Genomic DNA, 21,134 nt, shown 5'->3' on the forward strand with positions numbered 1-21,134 from the left:
AATTTATAGAAGTATACGAGGTGTCTTCAAAAAGCATCGAACCTTATTTTTTCCCGCGTAAACCAATGAAGCGCGGGAGACTTTCGTCGATGTAAATGTAGAGAGGACGTTCATGCGTAGTAGTAATTTTTTCCCGCCCGTACAAAGTGTCAGTCGCTGGGAGTCGGCCAACGAGTGAAGACGTGTAGTGAGCGGTCGTCATGTTTTTTTTTTTTTTTTCTTTTTTGGTAAAATGACGGGAAAATGAAGGCAATGTTTAGATGCTTCACACTTTTTGAATATTTTTCTGAGTTGCTACTTGTTTTGTGCTATAATCCATGCCTCCGCAAGCGGTAAGCAGTCAGCGACAAAAGTTCTTTCTGTTTGGTAAAATTACTTCGGGAACGATGGTGGTATAGCTGGAACGTATAGAAAATTCTATTCTTTTTAATTTACTGAAAACTGTACTCAAATTGTCTTTCCATTCTGAAGTCATGTACGAAACTGATCTCATGAAACGGAAAGAACTTTTGTCACTGGTTGTACCCACTTTGTCTTATTGGTATCGTTATAAGACTGTGAAAATTTTAATGCTGTATTACAAGTTATTCGTTTGCGAGCAGAAGTTCCCAAAATCTGTCGTTATAAATTGTAGTTTTTTTTTTTTTTTTTTTTTTTTTTTTACATATTATTCAGTAGTATTGCAAAATTTGTAATGCATTGCTAAACCTAAAATAGATCAATGTGTATAAAAGGAAAAACCTAGTAAAAACCCTAAATAATTTCTTACAGTAATAAATGTTAATAAAGAGCGCGTAATAAAGATGTACAATACAAAAATAAAGATGTACAATATAATAATTAGAGTACAAGTTTTAAAAACTGTAACCGTTAATAATAGGGAATTTATGAATTTGAATTTTTATTTTAAGGTCTTTTAGTATGTTAATAAGGGGGGTAACTAATTTTTTTGTAGCGGGGAGAATTCAAACTTTAAATTTTGTCCATATCAAATGATGCAGTATTGTACTAGGTAGTGTTGGCCTCTCCCGAAATAAAATCTTGATTGTGCCATTGTCTCATTAATTCTGCATCCTAAAATAACAACCAACTGGATGCTTCACAGCTACTTTTCTGATCTTTCTTTTCTTCCTCCTCCTCCTCCCTTCTATCTTATGAAACGTCTATCGTTTACCTTCTTTAGTGTGATTGGTTTCATATTTTTATTACTTCACGTCGCTACGTTTCATCAGAAGTGGGAAGCTCTCTTTGCTGGTTTTAAAATTAGGAAAATGAGAACTTAAATGATACACAGTTATGCCGTCTAGGCTGAAATCAAAATGGCTGATTATGAAAGAGCTTGTAAAACGAGGAGGAAAACCCTCGAACACGAGTTCTCCTCCACAAATTTACAGCGCCTGGGATCGAACTAGACACCCTTCGCATCGCAGGTAAGTGTTCTACCACTACCCCATTGTTCCTCGGAGTAGGAAAAGGGGACAACAGAAATAAAAAAAAGTGAAATGTACACTGCAGTTTATTAACTTATAATGTATACAAATTTCTTAGTTGCCTCACTTGTGGTTGGTTGTAACGAAATAGCTCCGTTGACAGCTGTTTCACTGTCGGTTTCAGCGTGTGCTGACTTTTCATTCGTAGTTCTCTCGAAGGTAGTATCATCGTCAACTTGCGGCATAAACGATATGTCTTCGATTAAGTTATCTTCACTGTGGTCTTCGGCAACTGTCAACCCTGTTACTAAAAAACTCCAGCGAATTATTTCCTAGAAAATACAATATATAGTAATCAATACATTTTAAAGTGGTACTATTAATATCAAAATATTGCTAGATTGGACAGGATACACTGTTGCCTTTTTCATGTTTCCGTACATTGAAGATGACCATTTGACAGCACTTTTTGTTTTCTGTTTTTGAAATACAGTAGACTCCCGAGTATCCGGCCTACTTTTCTTTTATCGTGATTTAATTAGGAATACAAGGCGTTGCATTGGCAACATTGTCAAAGCATTGCAAGCAAATGTCTGCAACGATCTTCCTACGTGTACAAAATGCAAGTTGTGAAAGGAAAAGAGCAGCGTTCTGCTCCTTGTTGATTGAGGCACCGTTGCAGTATATCAATCAGGAGGAGGAAGCGACGCCAGCTGATATCATCTCTTTGCGTAAGTGGAGGGACATTGCGTCGCGGAAGAGAGCTAAATTGCAGAAGCAGTCATCTATTAAGGACTTTTTCAAAAACTAAAAACTGTAAGTTTTGACTCTTATCTTAGGGCTACCTTTTCATATCTGTGTACTGTAAAATCAGTTTGAGTCAATTTTCTTAAGAATTATGCCTACGATTTATGCTTATGTTTCCTGCATTTAAGTTAGGCATTACAGAATTTATGCTAAAATGTGAACAGTTTACATATACTGTATGTATTATTTAACTTACTTTTTCTCTAATAAATTCTTGAAACGTGCAGTGCAGTACATAAACATTCATAAACTACCAGCACAGAGCCAAATAAGAAGTGAGAAAATACGTACTGTATTATAACTGTGAGTTTTGATATGAAAACTTTGTCTTCTGGTATCGATGGAGCAAAGAAATGAGTTCATAGAACTCCGCCATATCCGGCCTTCCCTTCCGCCACATTAGGCCAAAACTCGGAAGTCTACTGTATACACGAACAATGCTTCATTTCTGAATCCCCTCAAAACTTTTCTCACAGTGCTTATCCCGAGAAAAAAAAAATTCAAAAGTTCCCTTAAGGCGATTTTTCTTAAGCGAAACAGCTACTACAGTCAAAGCACTAAAAGTTATTTTGTGTCGTGATTGTAGAGTACAAGCATTCTGCACAGCCTTAACACAGAATCAAAATAGAAAAAAAAAAATGTGTCGTATTATTAACAGTATGCTGGCGTAGGAGACCGGAATTCGATTCCCGGTGGAAGCTCATGTGGCTCAGATCACACGTTAAGCTGTAGGTTCACGTCCTATATAGCCTCCCTGCTGAACAAAATTAAAAGTATATATATATATATATATATATATATATATCAGGATTTGGAGATTAAGGTAACTGTACTCGTAGCAGTGTAGAATGAAATCTCTACAGTGGATATAATGACTGAAATCGAAAGCGCCATTGATTGGATGACACATTCAATTGGCAGACAGTAGCCTGACGAAAAGAACCATGACAACCTATTCCCTATCCACGAACTTTGTCATAAGGGAAATTCAGAAATGTGATGCAGCTGCTGTGAAGATCTGGGAGATTAGGATACCTCCGATTGAACTGGATTTAAAGATGTTGACTATAGTGGGAGATATGTGGGCATTCTAAGAGCCACAGTAACCCCAACATCTAAATTAGTACGCTTTTTATTCATACTGTTGGTCATATTCCATATTGATTTATTATTATTATTATTATTATTATTATTATTATTATTATTAATAATAATAATAATAATAATAATAATAATAATAATAATAATAATAATAATAATAATAATAATAATAATAATAATAATAATAGTAGTAGTAGTAGTAGTAGTAGTAGTAGTAGAAGAAGAAGAAGAAGAAGAAGAAGAAGAAGATCTTCCAACAATTTCAAACTGTAACCAGTTTGTTTTCTTTACCTTCACTTAACTTTAATCCGTTCCTTTGTAAACTTAACCTTTCCAACTACTGCATTTATTGATTACCCGTATCATAACTAATCTTACCCGGGGCACTAAAATTACCATATTAGTAATGACACATTTTCAGTAAAAAGACCTTTCTCAGAAAATTACCTTTCTCTTGAGTACTTTATTATGAGCTTCCATAACCCAATGAAGTATATCTTCCAACGTAGGATTATAAAATTTCGTATGACCAAAATTTACCAAAGCTCTCCACAACGGGGATGCGTTATATTTGGCCCACTGTTCTTCTACTGTGTTCTAAAATAAAGAAAAAAGAATCACGTATAATTATCCTAGTTCAGAAAACAAAAATAAACTCAAAACTACAAAAAATGATATATATTCTGGATCAAGAAGTAGGAAAGAATTCAAAACATATTTCCAGTTACACTGATCAACTAATATATTAATATATAAACTCAACTAATATATACATTCCTCTTAATAGTCACTTAAGCGGATTACAAGAACTTTTAAATCGAGAAATATTTCACTTTTATATACCAATATAATATTATTTTGCATTTTGCGAGATATGAGATATACGAAAGTTGCTTTCCAAGATTACAGAAATTAGGCTTGGGTTGATGCACATCATATGGCATAGATGGGTTGCCAGTACCAGATATAATATTGTCCTGCTCAATATGCTACAAGCATGTGTTTTTAATTTTTTAAATTTAAAATTAGATACTCAAGAGCAGTGGTGCTATTCAGCCGGTTCGCTAGAACCGTTGTTAAAATATTTCAAGTTCGCAGAACAGTTTGTTATATCCAAATATAATAATACATTTTACCCAGGAGCAGTAAACTTTAGTTTAACTTTGTTTTTAGAAATTGTTACACCTACAGGGTTAACACAGGGTCTGTCAGAACAAGGTATTGTAAGTATTGTAATGTAAATTCAACTCAACTCATCAATGTATATTTAAAACTTTTAAAAATTAAAAATAAAAGAAACAAACAGGCTGAGGTTCCGTAAACGCACTTTCCAGGAAGTGAAATTTAAAACTGAAAGTGAAAATGTCAAAATACAAAAACAAAAAATAAGGAACTGATACAGGTGAAAAGCCAAAAACAGGATATATAAACTAAAGAGATGGTAAACAAGGGGAGAGTTATTTGATCAGTCAGAACGGGTGTCATGAGTCGATCTTCAGCTTGGATCCTTGTCAGTAATGGACCTCAGCCTATACCATCAAACTTTCGTGTAAGTACTTCATTAATTGCTAAGAAGCAATACATAAGAAGTTCGTGCATGGAGGCGTAAATTGTTAAAATTTATAATTTCTATATTTATTATTTTGTAACCTTCTCTATGCAACTTGTTCAATAATAATCAAGATGCATTTGAAGTAGTATTTTCTTTCTACCAAAAATAAACAATAAGAAATATCCTATAATCATTGATTCAATTAGCAACAAATCTCTCTATTTTAAAGTTACGAAACAGCACAAGCGTCTATTTCTTAAATGCTCAGAGATTAAGAATAAGAACTGGGATCACATGAGTGTAGTGGTGGGAGTTATTTGCATTTGAAACTCATAAATACCATTATCAATAATTAAGGTCTTTTCAATACTTTTTGACAACCATCTATCTTGGATAATTCGTTTTCAAGATATTCGCAGTGCTACCTAATTTTGTCACATTACCTTATATTAGGATGTTGTGTAGGTCTCTATCTATGCCTTGTAGTATTCAGTAAAAAAATTGCTTTTGTCTATCTTGTATGGTTTGTTTGCTCTCTCTCTTTATATCTATATCTATATCTATATCTACATATATATATATATAACCGGTTGTTAAAAAATTAGAATAAAACCACTGTTTAAGAGTCACTACTAATACTTACATTATGTCAAACGTTCAGGTACATATGTCAAACATTGAAGAGTTAAAATTTTACTCCATGTATGCTACTTGCTCCAGATTTCCCTTCATTTGCATATCTCAAAACTAACGGCTTTCCATTCAAATGTTCATTCGTACAAATTTTACGCTAATGATTTCTGCAGAAAACATAATCTCTCTCCATATTTTATAAATCAAATATTTTTTATATCGAAAACTGGGAATTTTTATTCAAGGCATATCCAAATCCACTCATAAAAATCTTACGATAATGACTTTCGTTGAAAGTAAGTAACTATCCCTTATTACATACATTGGACAGTTACTGAGCAGCTGAGGGATAAGAAAATTCCTTTGTAGAGAATAATGAAAAAAAAAAAAAAACGAACAAAGAGGAGAAGGGTAGAAGTTTTTATGTCTCCAAAAGAAACAATGAACATTTTTTTTTAAAATTCTTCAAACGCTTGCTTAATTTTAGGAATACACTGATACAATCATTGTCACTGCCACGGATGGATACTCTGTATGCACATGTTACTTGTTCTGCGAACTGACGTATAGAAAATGATTGTGCTTCAAAATCATACCGATGAAAGCTTCAACGTGGCTGATGGCTCTGTAGAAAGCATCTGATCGGCAAGTGGGAAACAAGATTTCCATTTTTGTTACTTCAACGGTTAGGTTTTGCCGGGTGAGTGTTTTGCTTTGACCTACCTTACTCGCAACCTCCAGTTGCAATCTGACCCTCCAACTCCAAATTCACCCTCAGTCATCAACTCCGAGCTATCTCTTGTTCTTGCACTCCAGGTCGTATGAGAGACAAGAAAGAATATAGTCTCCACCGTCCTTTTCTCTCTCCGCAACACGTCAAGTATCATGTAGAATTTGGAATAATGTGAATGGCATTTTTACAGAAATCAACTCCATACTAAAGGTTCATATCCAAACAAATATACACCAAGGAGTTTTCCTCAGGTATATGAAGAGAAAAGCTTCTCATTATTGAGAAAAACATGTCAGAAATGAATATCCAAACAGAGGTATATAATACATAGAGAACATGGAGCGAAATCTGTTTCACCTATTCCCATTTGCTTAGTAGAGAGGAATATCTAACGTTAGAGAAATTACTATATTTCTTAGTATTCAGAATTGGGTCACTTAACTACAATGGCCCCCTCTTCAGCTCGAAGTTAGTTTCCATCCTAATCTTTAAACTCCAGGTTGCTCGGAGGGTGACGGGAAATTTTTAGTAGCTGTCTATCTATAGCATGAACCCGATGAAGGTAAATTTGTTTTCAACAGTCGAATACTTCACTTATTTGTTGAAATCACAATTCAAGTTCATTATTCATTTTATATAGCTAAACAAACGAATAAATAAGTAAACATTATTGCACAAAATAGATATGTAAGTGATACAATTTCCCTCGAATTGGCACAAAAATGAGAACAATAGATATAATACAGTTACTTTCACGGTTAATTGAAACTGTGCAGAATAATTAATCCATAATTAGATATTACGTTTTAAACTAGATTCTGAGACATTTTCCTTTCATTGCATTGATTAAGCTTAAAAAAAAAAGTTACTATTATGTTTGAACATATACCGTACCCTCGTGAATTTAAACATAGTGATATCCAGTGACGTATTTAGGATTTTGTTTCGGGGGATGCTATGCACAACACGGGGAAGCAAGGAGGGCAATTGCCCACTTGAGTTTGAGAATTAAATGTATTTTAATCGATTGTCTACTAATACTAGGAAAAAACGTAAAATTCGTATGTTCCTGGAGAATCTTGCATCCCCCCTCCCTCTGAAATGACGCTCTTGCAAACACAGGTTGAATATTTGTAACCTTACTTCAACTTGAATGATTTCATTTCAGAAAAAAAGGAAATATTCAGTTCTAACTGTGTACGCTTTTACCTGAAAGAAAATGTTAAGACAAGTTGAAGCTGAAATATAATGATTGCAGTTTTAATGGCAAGAATTCCCGACTCTTGAATCTTATGCGATATGATACAAAAATTTAGTAGTGAATCTAATCTTTTATTCTATTCAAAAAAAAAAAAAAAAAAAAAAAAAGCATTCTCTTGGCCCACCTAATTTCCCGGGCTACTTATTTCTCCTTCTTGATTTCCTTTAATTCAAACATTTACCTTTCTTTGTAACTAAATGATTTAATATTCCTTTGCTATAATAACTAACAGGGCCGGCCTTAAGCCGATTGGACCGACTATTCCTAATCGAGCCCCGCGCTAGTACCGTCTACTCTACTGTCCAGTCTCCAGTCTAATCTACACTTGAGTGCCGTTTTAACTGCATATTAGGCCCCAGAGCAAACAAGTGTGTTGTGGTCCCTACGACTAAATTTTGCTCCTAATGCATTGTGGGGCCCTAACCAAATGGTTATGGGACCGTTAAGATGGCTCTGGTACTCTCGATTGTCAAGTAGGCACAACAACATATTGCAATAGAGGTACATCCATGGACTCCACAAGGGAGGGTATTGCCTCTCCCTAACAAGTAAATGAAAAGTTTGTGTTAAGTTTCTGGGCAGAAGTAGATATTTTCTGAATTTAATGCTGCAGTAGTTTCTTTATTTTTTTACGTTTACAACTTCCATTGTAAAAATAGTTATTATGTCCACGGAGTATTCTGCACACCCCTAACACTTCTCCAAATTTCCTTACACATACCCCTGTGCGTAAAAATATTATTTTCTTTGGCTTTGTGTGAAAATGTATATCATTATTCTGGGTGCATACCCTGTTTTATTTTGAACATCCTACTAAGTACAAGTTCAAGTACAGGTTCTTATTGATTACAGGGTTTGTCCGGGAAGTAATAGGACTGATTTTATTCCGTCATGACTGTACTTCGGAGCGTGCGCGCACCGACTGGATCCGGTAGAGGGCGTTCCTAGTTAACGAATGAGCGGCTGGTCAGTTGTCTCCGAGCACACGGAGAGTCAGGACAGGCTTTTTCGCGCGACGTGTTTCTGTGCGTGGTGCAAGCCGAAAATGCAGCGTTCGTTAGAGCAGAGGTACGCGATTAAATTCTGTGTTAAACTCGGTAAATCTGCGACAGAGACGTTTGATATGAACAACCAGGCTTACCCAGATGATGCTTTAGCAAGAAGTGGTGTGTTTCGGTGGCACAAGGCCTTTTCGGAGGGCCGGGAAGAGGTCGCCGATGAAGACCGTGCTGGAAGACCTTCGACTTTGACAAACACCGACAATGTGACTCGTGTGCGCGAAGTTTTGACCTCAGATCGTCGACTAAATATTCGTTTAATTGCCCAGATGTTAAATTTACCAAAAACTGTGGTTCATGAAATTGTGACGGAGCATTTGAACATGCGCAAGGTGTGCGCGAAGATTGTCCCAAAAGTGCTCACTGACGACCAGAAATTGCGGCGAGTGGAATTGTGCCAAGAAAATTTGAACATGTGTGAAAATGACCCCCAATTTTTGAATAACGTAATCACAGGTGACGAATCATGGATCTTTGAGTATGATCCCGAGACAAAGAGGCAATCTTCCGAGTGGCACACGCCGGCGTCTCCTCGCCCAAAAAAGGGAAGAATGAGCAAATCCAAAGTGAAAACGATGCTCATTGTCTTTTTTGACATCAAAGGCATCGTCCACCATGAATTTGTTCCTCCTGGACAAACCGCCAACGCCAAGTTTTACGTGGAAGTGCTCAAGAGACTCGAACGAAGGGTCAATCGGGTCCGACCAGACATCGGAGCCGACTGGAAGGTGCACCACGACAACGCCCCGGCTCACACCGCCTTTCTTGTGAACAGCTACCTGACCAAGGCCGGCATCCCAACGCTTCCACAGCCGCCCTACAGCCCAGATGTGCCCCCCCCCGGACATCTTTTTGTTTCCTCGTCTGAAACGCCCGATGAAAGGCAAGCATTTTGAGACGACAGAGGGGCTCCAAACAGCTTGCACCGCGGCTCTCAAGGCTATTCCGGAAAATGACTTCCGTGACGCCTTCAATGCTTGGAAATCGCGCTGGCACCGCTGCATCGACGCAGAAGGATCCTATTTTGAAAGTTTTTTAAGAATTGTAACGATTGGCTCAATATTTTTTTTTTTAAATCGACTCAGTCCTATTACTTTCCGGACAAACCCTGTATGTCATGTGATACTACCGTGAATACTGAAGTGGTATCAAATAAATCAGCCTCAGTGCAACTTCTTTGCATACACTGAGAAAAAAATGTAGGTGGCGTACTTAAAAAGGTAGGTTTCATGCGTAATTCCTGTAGTTTTTGGACTTAACGTACAACAGACGTATAACTGAAAACGCGTGTTTTATAATACTTTCCGTATAAGTGTTCCATCATTACGTACTTTCCGTATGAAACAATATAGGCGGTCGGGATCTCACATACAAATGGACGTATATAACACATAGCTGAGGGATGGAACATAAGTATATGCATGTGGTATACGGAAAACTATTAGATGTCCGACAACCTGCAACGGCATGATGTAACATATAAGGGCAGTGCCTATGTAGCATACGGATAACGTATGCTCGGTACTGATTTCGGTAGTAAGCAAGAGAATTCTGTATATTTGTACAATATACCGCTGTCCGGATAACAGATTTTTCTCAGTGTATCCTTTCTCTTATTATAGCTATATTAAAAATACAAAACCAGAGGACGAACTTTGCCCTCTCCTGCGAAAAAATACCGTGGATATTTTTGTTCTTTTTTGAAAAAAAAAAAAATATATATATATATATATATATATATATATATATATATATATATATATATATATCAAGTTAGGAAAACGGAATGTATACTAGTGTGTACTGAATAGGTGGCTGCTTTTGAAGGTTTGTCTTCTAACCCAAATAATCAAATGGAAAATATGTCATCTATCTTCCATTAATTCCTTAAGGTTGTTATAGTCTCATCATTATTTCGTTTGGTCTGCAGTCGATAACGATTTCAAGCTGATTATACCTTTATTTATATATTATTATATTGGTTCTTATTGGCTTTTATTTATATATATAAAATAAGAAAGTTTCCTCTTCTGGGGGGATCGATCGCCCCCTGGATCCGCCACTGGATGAACCCCCCTAGACAATTTTCTTCGCGCGTCCATGCCCCTTCCTATTTAAAAAAATCGAGCGAAATACAAGATGACCGACTTCAAGATGGCGGCCTCAAATAGATGTCTAGTTCATCCCGGTGCCGGTTAATGTGTTTTTGTTTTTCATCCCTTTTACCCATTTTACAAATAAAATGAAATTTTCAAACTTGAAACAAACTTGAAGATATCTCAGGCCTTTCGTGAGGGCTTATTCCGATCAATCAGATTTTTGGCCACTGCGGCCGTCTTTATGGACGGAAGCACTTTAAATGTTGCTCGTTTCTTGATATTCCACACTTCTCTGCCAAGATTGGTCAAGAAACTAGATTTCAACATCGATAGGTTTACTTATAAGAAAAGAAAAATACGAAATATTGGCACAGAACCTTCTTGAAAAATTGCCAGGAACAAGAGTGAAATTTATGTATTTTAAAATTCATTCAGTGTCTGTGTTTCCATTTGAGTTATTTCTCTCTCTCTCTCTCTCTCTCTCTCTCTCTCTCTCTCTCTCTCTATATATATATATATATATATATATATATATATATATATATATATATATAACCCGCTATAAGCAATGAACAGAGTGAGCATTTTCACCAGAACATTTTGCAAATGGAATGGGTATAACCACTAGACCAGCAGGGAGAGCGCTATATATATATATATATATATATATATATATATTGGTTCTACACATCTTGCTGCAAGTTAGTTGTAAACCTAGGGCCCCGCAAAATGTTCCCAATCGGGCCCCGCACCACCTAAGGCCGGCCCTGATAACTAAAGTCCCGTTATGTTGATATCCGTGCAAGTTGGTGTGGAACACCAGTTTCGCTTATCAGCTCCTCTTAGTTTAATTGTTACTGACAACGCCAAACGAAAGAAATAACAACTAAGAAAACGAAACAGTAGAATGGACGCAGTTATTACATGGAATGAAATGTAACAAATACAGTATTATATCTGAACAAAGAGCATATGAAAATGGAAGGTCAATGAAATTCTTACAGATGGTAAGAAGGATTATTGTTGTACATGGAATGCGAAAAACCAACACATTTATTTCGGGAATTTACGCCACAGGTAATAAATATCTGAAGAATAATCGGACTCAATAGTGTTTTATAACTGCCATTTTTTACCTTTTCTCCCTAAGAGGATTTTTTTTTCTTTCTTAAGCAAGGGCCAGATAGGTAAAAGTTCAAGAAGAAACCAAAATTTGAACCTTTAAACGTTGTTATCATCTTTTTATCCTGGAACGTTCCTTTTCCAGCACTGAGACTATGAGTCGGGACCAAGTGTTTACAGTGAAATCTTAACCACTAATCGTGTTTGTATCCAGAATCGATCAGGATTTTGGATTACGATTTTAGATTTCAGCATCTAAGGCCATTTAGCCCGTTATGTTTGAAGTATGATGTCCCTCGGCGAGCACCTATTAAGGGAAAGGGAAGGAAGAAAGCGGCCTGAGACCTATAAGTTAGGTACCACCCCGGTTTGCCTGGTGTGAATGAGGAAAACCCTGGAAAACCCCATTCAGGATGGCTGGCCTGAAAAAGCTCTTTAAACTTTTTCGACCGAGTGCCCCCACCGGGAATCGAACCCGGGACCGCTCGCATCGAAGGCTGATCCAGAATCGAACCCGAGACTACACATACATAAAGCACCCTCTTTACTCCACTCTACGACGCCATATTGAGTAAGAATTCGTAAGCCTGGTTTAGAAAATTTGCACGGCAGAGAATGAGCATCAATTTGTTTCCAGCAGTAAAACTGCATGCGAAAGCAAGATGCTCATGTACACTAAGAAACTTCATCCAACAAGTTCTAAAACTGAAAAAGGAATGACATTAAGATGTCTCACCTGGAAAACTCGCTTGATATTCATTTCCAACGGTTGAAGTTTGGCTGTGCACCCACCAGGTATTATTGCAGCGTAGCTTCCTTTGTCACTGAAATCCTTAAGCACCTCCTCTGACGTGTGAGGTTCGAAACAGTCCATGATAAGAAGGCTTGGAGACGGAACATGCCTGTAAACATAACAATAAAGATCTCCTTTATCATGATCTTCTTGTGATGGCCGGCTATTCTGCAGCCTGATTATTTCAAATATGGTTGAACGATTCACTTGCAGCATACACATATATATGTTGAACCATAATTTCGAAATAATAAATATTGGAAGACAAACATAATAAATTTAATTAGATAATTGAATTATTAATATCACAATAACTGAGTTGATTAAATAAAAATGCGAACGGAACTTATTCGAAGTACGAAAAGATCCTGCTTTATAGAAAGTGAAGAACAGAAAACACTTAAAGATTATTTCTCTCCCAGAAATTAATCTTACACGAAATTATTATTTTACTTGGATCACATATTAGATATTTTCAACAAATGACTCTCACAAGCAGAGAGAAGTCATAGCAAACCCGAAGAATACAACGATTGTACCCACGTCAAAATTCTCTCTCGCTATACATATGCATATATTAAACCATGCATATATTATACTTTGAACGAGCCATATATGCAAATAATTACCAATCAATTTATAAATACTATTCGAATTTATGTTTTGAAGGCTAAATATATTGTAATGTACCACGAGCTTCTGTGTACAAACATTGTCATATGCTCCTGTTTGTAAACATCATCACATGAACTAGCAGAAACATGGTTGTGTATGAGGTTGATAAAGGAATCTTGTTCACCTGAAAATTCAAACACATGTCCCCTCTTATATCACCCCCAGAAAGCAGAAAGGTGCTAAGTGCCAAAAATGCAAATTTCTCAGGAGCGCGAATAAAAACGAATGAAACAGTAATTAATTCCGATTCTTCCTTTCTTCTAGAATTCAGTTTTCACTGCCGACCTTTCATATTGTCTCCTGCCACCTGTCTTCTGCACAACATTAAGCACAACATTAAGCATAAAATGGGTATTCAGGATATGCACTTAGTTGGAAATCAAGGAAAGTAGCGCTTAGCACCTTTCTGCTTTCTGGGGGCGATATATGCAACATACTGCCCAGGTTGCAAACTTGCAATTGAAAGGTAGGAATTTCGTTATTTGCTTTAAGGGTATTAATTATGAATGCTGCACAATGATTGGATACTCTGGTTACTCTGATTGTATTGAAACTAATGTGCCTAAATTAGGTATTTTCTCTTCTTCCAGCAGTGTGCCTACTGGCAAATCTCTTTTCTTGATCACCTTGAATCTGCAATGAAAAAAAAAAAAATGTGCTTGGAACATTATAGCAAAATTTGAAAAAAAATCATGTGGAATCAATATTTGGTGATCTAACGACCTCTCTTAAACTAGCACGAGCTGTTAGCTTTTATGCTGTTCCTCCAGTGCCATGACAAGGAGATTTTCCGTGGCTTGTTCCGAAGAAATTCCATTCAGCTGTGATGCCATATTCCTCTTCAACATGAAATTCTTATACTGACCAGCCGATCCATTACTAAAGTAACAAATGCTTGATTGTTCCTATATTTCTATTCAGATTTTCAATGAATTGCATTAGAAAAGCACGAACAGTGGTGGTATGATGAGAGAGGCAGTCACTGATCACATATGAGTGAATTCTGAAGTTCGTTTCTACCAACATAGATGACAGGGATGAAGTGTGGCATGACTATTGTTCTAATGGAATCCTTGGACAGCATCTTGCACAACAAATGAGTAGTTCTCAACAAAATCCATCAATGTGATCACTTCATTATCAGCAAGATTGTCTAAGCTGTTTAAGGTATAAACTTTGGCGTTTTGACACAAAGTGATAGCTTGTTAAACTGGCAATTTTTATAACAGGCAATTTGTCAAACTTATCCTTTTTTTCATTCTGTTCTTAACTTTTTCCTTGTCATTGTCAAACAAAGAGTTCCTTCAGTGCGTAGTCTTAATAAAACGCAGCTTTTAAACAAACTTAATATACAGACTCCACATACTCGACGCATGGTGGCAAATTTGCTGCTTCTCCATAAAATTATCAATGGAAAAGTTGACTCCCAATTATTGGTTTCTGTTCTGAATTATTTTCGTGTACCTGCTTGCCTTACTCGCAATCATATGTTACTAACATGTGTAACACCCAGACTATCAATTATACAACGTTCTTTATACTTAAGACTGGCATCATTGTATAATAAACTATCTTCAGATATTGATATTTTTGACTTGGAAAATCATTTTAGAAACAAACTAAAGTCTCTGTAAATGTGGCCTTTACATATATACCAAAAAAACTTCATACGAAAACTGCCGTAGTAAGAGATCTACAACTTTGTAATCTTATATTTAGTACGTTTTGTTTCGAACACAGATTACATCTGTATGAATGTATTTCGCAATAGTGTATTACTGCTTATAAGCGAGTTCATTTCATTGTGTATTGTCGGTTGACACATGAAGGGGTGACCTTTTGCTATAGTGTGTGTTATAAATTGATTTGTTTTCGTGTGGAACACTTTGTGTTTGATAATTCAGTACTGTATTTGTGTTGGGCATTTGTGATATGCCAGGAAAGTACTCTAGCAGTGCGGAAAAAGCCAGTATCATTGCATTGCGAAGTGAAAAACGTCCCCATAAAGACGATATGCAAACGTACAGGTCGTGCAAAATCAACCATAATGAAGGTTCTGGCAACCACCAAAAGAATGGCTCTGACTCTGATTCCAAAGAACAAATTCGGTAGTGGGAGGCCAAGAAAAAGAGCGAAATCTACAGACACTCTCCTAATGAGAGAAATATAGAAGAATCCTTGACTGACAGCGGCAGAACTTAAAGAAATGCACCCGAGTCTATTAGAAAACGTTAGTGTTCGCACAATTCAGCACCGTTTGCAAAAAAGACCTGGATTTGCCGTGTAGTACTGCTGCTAAGAAGCCTCTTCTCACCGACCGCATGAAGAAACAACGTCTTGCTTTCGCAAAGAAATATGTACATTGGACACCACTACAGTGGAGAAAAGCAGTGGTGCTATTCAGTCGGTTCGCACCAGTTCGAGCGAACCGGTTGATAAAATATTTCGAGTTCCCAGAACCGTTTGGCATACCGAGATAACCTACACACACACACACACTCACATCACCAAGAAAGAAGCCAAACAAAGTATGTGTTTAAACCTGGCAACCATTATTAACAATTGTCGATCCATTGCTGGATAAAGGTCTTTGAAATACCTTTTGACAACCACCTATCTTGGATAATTCGTTTCCAAGATATTCGAAGTGCAACATAATTTCGTCACACCATTTGTATGCTGTGTAGGTCGCTACATGTCACAAGAGAATTATAAGTATCTATTTACCTATCCGTCTACTATATCTCTGAGATACAGACCAGGGCCGTATCTAGGGGGGGGGGGGGGCTAAATTTTTACTGGCCCCTAAAATTTTCACGGTAGGTTTGCAAATTAACTATAATATGGTGATGATCTATACTATGGTTGGATCGGGTCCCCCTACATTTTTGGGCTGGCTACCGGCCTGATACATATATATATATATATATATATATATATATATATATATATATATATATATATATAGAGAGAGAGAGAGAGAGAGAGAGAGAGAGAGAGAGAGGGGGGGGGGTACGTTCAAGCGTCAAGAACATTTTTTACACAACGACTGTGGTAACCATAATACAACTCGTGATATTAATATATTTACGAAATAGATTACATTTCGTTTCTAGTTAACACGGAACATTGAAAGATTTTACAACTGATTTGGATATTTCTATTGTTTTAATTCATTATAAACATATGGTGAATTAACATTTTACTTGTAGCTACAAGTGGCAACTTTATTGGTTGAAGCAAAAAAAAAAAAAAAAGACTCCAACGGGAATCGAATCCGTGACCCTTGGCTCGTGAATCACGGATGTTACTGATTCTGCCACGCCGTCACTTGATAAATTAGCGTAACTTACGACATATGCGGCGATTCGAAAACTTTAAGACGCTTTTTCTCTGCTATATTAGGCCATTGCGCTCTTCCAGTTTGTAATATGAACACTTTAAATGTGCACTATTACCTTGCAAAAAATGGCCCCGAAGTTCATTTACCAAAGTCTGCTTTCTCCTTGTTAGATCTGTACCTGAAACATTTATTAATAAATAAATAAATAAACCATTTTTTATGTGAAGTCTTCAATAGTTGCATGGCATATCTGCAGTGTGTCCATATTGTTCTGTCTGCCTGTATCCATCTAAGAAGAAACAACCAGAACACTAAGAAGAAGTTGAATTGATTTAGAGTTTAGTGTTCCTTTCAGCAGCGAGGCTATATGAGACGGAGCCTACTGATTAACGTGGAATACGAACCACTAAAGCTCCCGCCGGGAATCGAACCCGGGTCTCCCACGCCAAAGGCGCGTACGCTAACCGCTTAGCCACGAAGGAGCTTGAAGGACCAGAACAGTACGAAAAAAAAGGAAGATAGGAAAGAAGATGGAGCGGAAGAAAACAAGCTATGCTGGGGAATTTAAAGTAAAGGGGAAAACATGGAAGTACTAAAAAAGTACTAAAGAAAATAGCCTTTCAGTATACAGGAAATGGAGTAAGAGACTATTGGATGTGTTACGCATAAGGAAGAAGAAAAGGAGGAAAGACGAGAGGAGCTGATGGGAAAAGGAGAGGTTTACAAGATAAGATATGGTGAATGTAACAGTTGTTTTATTGGTGAAACAGGAAAAAAACTAAAAGAACTGTTTAAACAATACAAGAAGGATTAGAAAGAGAAAGAAAAGCCATTTTTAAGCATGTGAGGGACACGGGGCATGATATTAATTGGTGCTAGATTGAAGCGTTAGGACGGAAACAAAAGACATTGATAAGAAAGTGGAAGAAGGCCAGATTTATTGGAAGAGAGCAGAGCTCTGTTATGAATTGGAATGCAAGACTTAAAATTGACGAACAATGAGGCAAATTATTGGAAAGGTTTAATTTGTAGCTTAGTTTCTACAGGACCAGAGAAGGGAAAGGGAATTATGGTGTTTAGTTCCATTTTTGTGAACTTTTGTTATGATTGGTTGAGTCTGTTCTGACCAGCCAATCAGCGTTCAGAACCAGTTTCTGGGATCCTGTTATATTTAGATGGAACTTCCTCTTGTTTTCACATTGTTTGATGAAGTCAATATGTTCAGTGATTTGATTTCTAGTTTTAAGTAATATGTAATATGAGCCACAAACAGGCCTAGACCCCTTCTCTCGGGGCTCCACTGGTGCCTCCGATTATTACGGCTTGGAACATGCTTGTACTATTGGTTATTACTTATATTCAGAATGAATAATAGAAAGAACGAAACAAGATACGAAGGGGCAAGTTTCTTTTTCTTCCTTCAGTACATTATCGCCCCCATGAATCGAATGCATGACCGCGTACATCAAAGCCGCGTGGGCTAGTCACTAAGCCAGTGGGGAGTGCGATTTTGGTGTACGTTTCAGATAATGTAAATGCATTTAAACATAAATAATACTCTTCAATTCTGTTCGAGCAAACCAAGGGTGTCTACTAAAATTCCAAAATGAAATTTCGTGACTTTCGTAACCTTCTCGTTACCAAACCATAACATTTCGTAACATTCAAAAACTAATAACAGTACCTATATTTTTTAGCGCTTATCTTTATTTTGTCTCTACTTCCAAAGGCTGTTTCCTGGAGAGATAAAAACTTGGTGTCTTCTCACATCACTTTCAGTATATTCACTTTACATAGTCTTTTTTGTTCGGTAACTAACCAGCAGAAAACACTCACAAATCCAATAGGATTTAGTATTTAGATTTATGGGCCTCCGGCATCCATGGCCATTACGCCCGTGGCCATTACGACGGATGACATCCCTCTGCGAGAAGGAAGGAAGCAGCCTGGGACCTATAAGTTAGATAACACCCCAGCATTTGCTTGGTGTGAATGAGGAAAAGCCAGGAAAACCTCGTTCGAAATGGCTGGCCTGACTTATTATCACACTTTTTCGACCGAGTGACCCACCGGGAAACGAACCCGGGACCGCTTGTACCGAAGGCGAAAGCGTTCGCGACTACGCTACGCGGGGCCACACTCACAAATACAATAATCTTAAAATTATATATCTAAAAATACGCAACATGTACATATATTAATAAATCCTTAGCAATCCTTTAAAAATGTCACACTGATTGTAAGCAGTTGTGCTGATGGATTCTATCTCTCTTTTAAGTTGCTAATATTGTTTTATCCTTTTTGAACTTTTTCGATCTTCTGAAGTGCTTCAACTTCCTCTTCGGTCTGTTGTAATAACAATCTCCTTTTCTTCTTCTTCAACTCTTTAAGGTATTTTGCTACCACTTTGATTTTGTTTTGTCTTTCTTGTTCCTCATTGAATTTTTCATGTTTGCGATAGAAGCGTGTTTTGCTTGCGATTTGGTAGCGTGTAAATCCGACCATAGACACTTTTGGCGGTGAATTCTGACGTTTTATAGAACAAAATTTTCCAGTCTCTCCTTATATTTATACGGATAAAAATCGTGACCAAAAGCTAAATTTCGTGACTTTTTCATAACTTTCGATAGATACACTGAAACCGAATTTATCTAATTGTAGTTTTGTGTTACGAAAAAAAAAAAAATCTACGTACAGAAACATTCTTGTCAATTAACTCAACTTTGAACTCAAGCCAATTTCTTTCTTGAACTAAACTCCTTTCCGTGAGATGCTGTCGAAAGATTATTTCAATATCACTTACCCTACAAATCCATTTTAACCAAACTACGTAGTTTTTATAACGGTTATTTCTTTGCGTGTTACAACTTAGGTTGATTTTGAGTTTAACATCCCTTTCAGCAGCGAGACTATATGAGATGGGACCTAATGATTAACGTGGAATCCGAACTACATGAGTTCCCGCCCCGTGTCACAACTTTTCTACGAATCTATACACTTCTGCACATTCAACTCTACAAACGAACCAATGTTTAAAAATCGTTAAATATTATCAATATAGCATCATTCACTTCAAAAACATTTTTTTTTTTTAAATCACTTATATATTAAGCTTTTACTAATCATTTCAGAACACGTCTTCTCAACTAAGGATTTGAAAAAGTCTGTGCACACCGGCGTTGCGTTTTCTTAATTTTTTTAAAATTTTTCTAACACTTTTATTATTTAAATAAGATGAAAATAATACTTATTTGCCCTTGCACGTAATATATAATGCATAAATTGTGCTTTTTCCACCATCTACCAAGAGATTTCTGATAGCCCTTATAAACAATAACGTTATAAACCAACAAGATAATAAGAAGTAAGGCCCTCGCGAAGTGAGGGGTTCTTGGTGTTTGTGGGGAGTTACAGAGGGGGGCACACAACTTTTTATTGATAGAAAAAGTGATTTACTTACGTTACGAAACATAGCTGAGCAAGCGTCAGCGAGCGAAGGGGGTTAGAAGCCCTGCAGGGCTCGTTTTATTTCACCATTTCCCCCATGATAATACCACGTGACATTACGTCACGCTCGGGTGATATAACTTCGATGTAAATCTAACCTCACTCGCTTCCTTGTGACCAACGTAGAAACAGTTGGTTAGGGTAGCGCGTGAAAAATTTATATGTATGTGGAGAACATATATGAAATGCAAGAAGTGATGAAATCCCGAGGTATTTACAAGGAACAGGTCATAAAGTAGAGTGGATGTAAGAGTTGAATGTTATATAGATTCGTACAAGACTTATAACACACAAAGAAATAACTAACATAAAAACTAATTAGTTTGTTTAAAGTGGATTTGTAGGATAAGTGATATTGAAATATTATTTCGGGCAACATATGGAAAGGAATTTAGTTTAAGAAAGTGATTGGATTTAATTTCAAGTGCTGAATTAACTGACAAGATTTTTTTTAAGGACAAGGAATATAGTTTTTCAATGAAATTAAAATGGTAGCTTCTACTCACATCGCATTCTATGTACGTGCCATTGTACTCACATAGATGATTGAAATATAATGTAAGTTGAATATTAAAAGGAGCGGAGTTCGTGGTCCAGAAAGATACATCCTAGATCTTATACCTGCAATTATATCGGGCAATTCTTTATTTTCTAACACGCATTGAGTTAAATGCAATAAACAAAACATGTTCCAGCAAAAACAAATTCAAAATAGTTGATTAGATTTGATTTGCCGAGTTTCACGTCCCGTTCAGCAGCGAAACTATATGAGAGGTGGACCTAAAGTTTAACGTGGGATTCGAAGCATAAGAGCTTTCGCCGGGAATTGAACCTGAGTCTCCGACGTCAAGTTCTTCAATTAGTGTATGATAATGTTTAGTTATTGTATCCCTTCTACCACGCCAAATATTCTGTTATTTTAAAACATTACACTATTGGTCTTCATACCCCTCATTATATTCGGTGGCACGGTGGGTCAGTGATATAGCGCTTACCTCTGATGCGTCGGGTCCCTGGTTC

At 36.8% G+C, this 21,134-nt stretch overlaps 1 protein-coding gene across 1 annotated transcript in view; it reads right to left on the minus strand.

Moving 5' to 3' along the window:
• Positions 1-1,498: 1,498 nt before the first annotated feature.
• Positions 1,499-21,134, minus strand: part of LOC145673551 (uncharacterized) — a 104,176-nt gene continuing 84,540 nt past the window's right edge. The window contains exons 10-12 of the mRNA XM_081743370.1: positions 12,533-12,698; positions 3,786-3,935; positions 1,499-1,762 (exon numbers count right to left, since the gene is read on the minus strand). Of these exons, the coding sequence (XP_081599496.1) occupies positions 1,520-1,762; positions 3,786-3,935; positions 12,533-12,698 (559 nt within the window). The 3' untranslated portion in view covers positions 1,499-1,519. The remainder of the gene's footprint in view (positions 1,763-3,785; positions 3,936-12,532; positions 12,699-21,134) is intronic.

Source organism: Thermobia domestica, chromosome 16, assembly GCF_964235325.1.
Source record: "Thermobia domestica chromosome 16, izTheDome1.hap1.1, whole genome shotgun sequence".
NCBI classification, from domain to species: Eukaryota; Metazoa; Arthropoda; class Insecta; order Zygentoma; family Lepismatidae; genus Thermobia; species Thermobia domestica.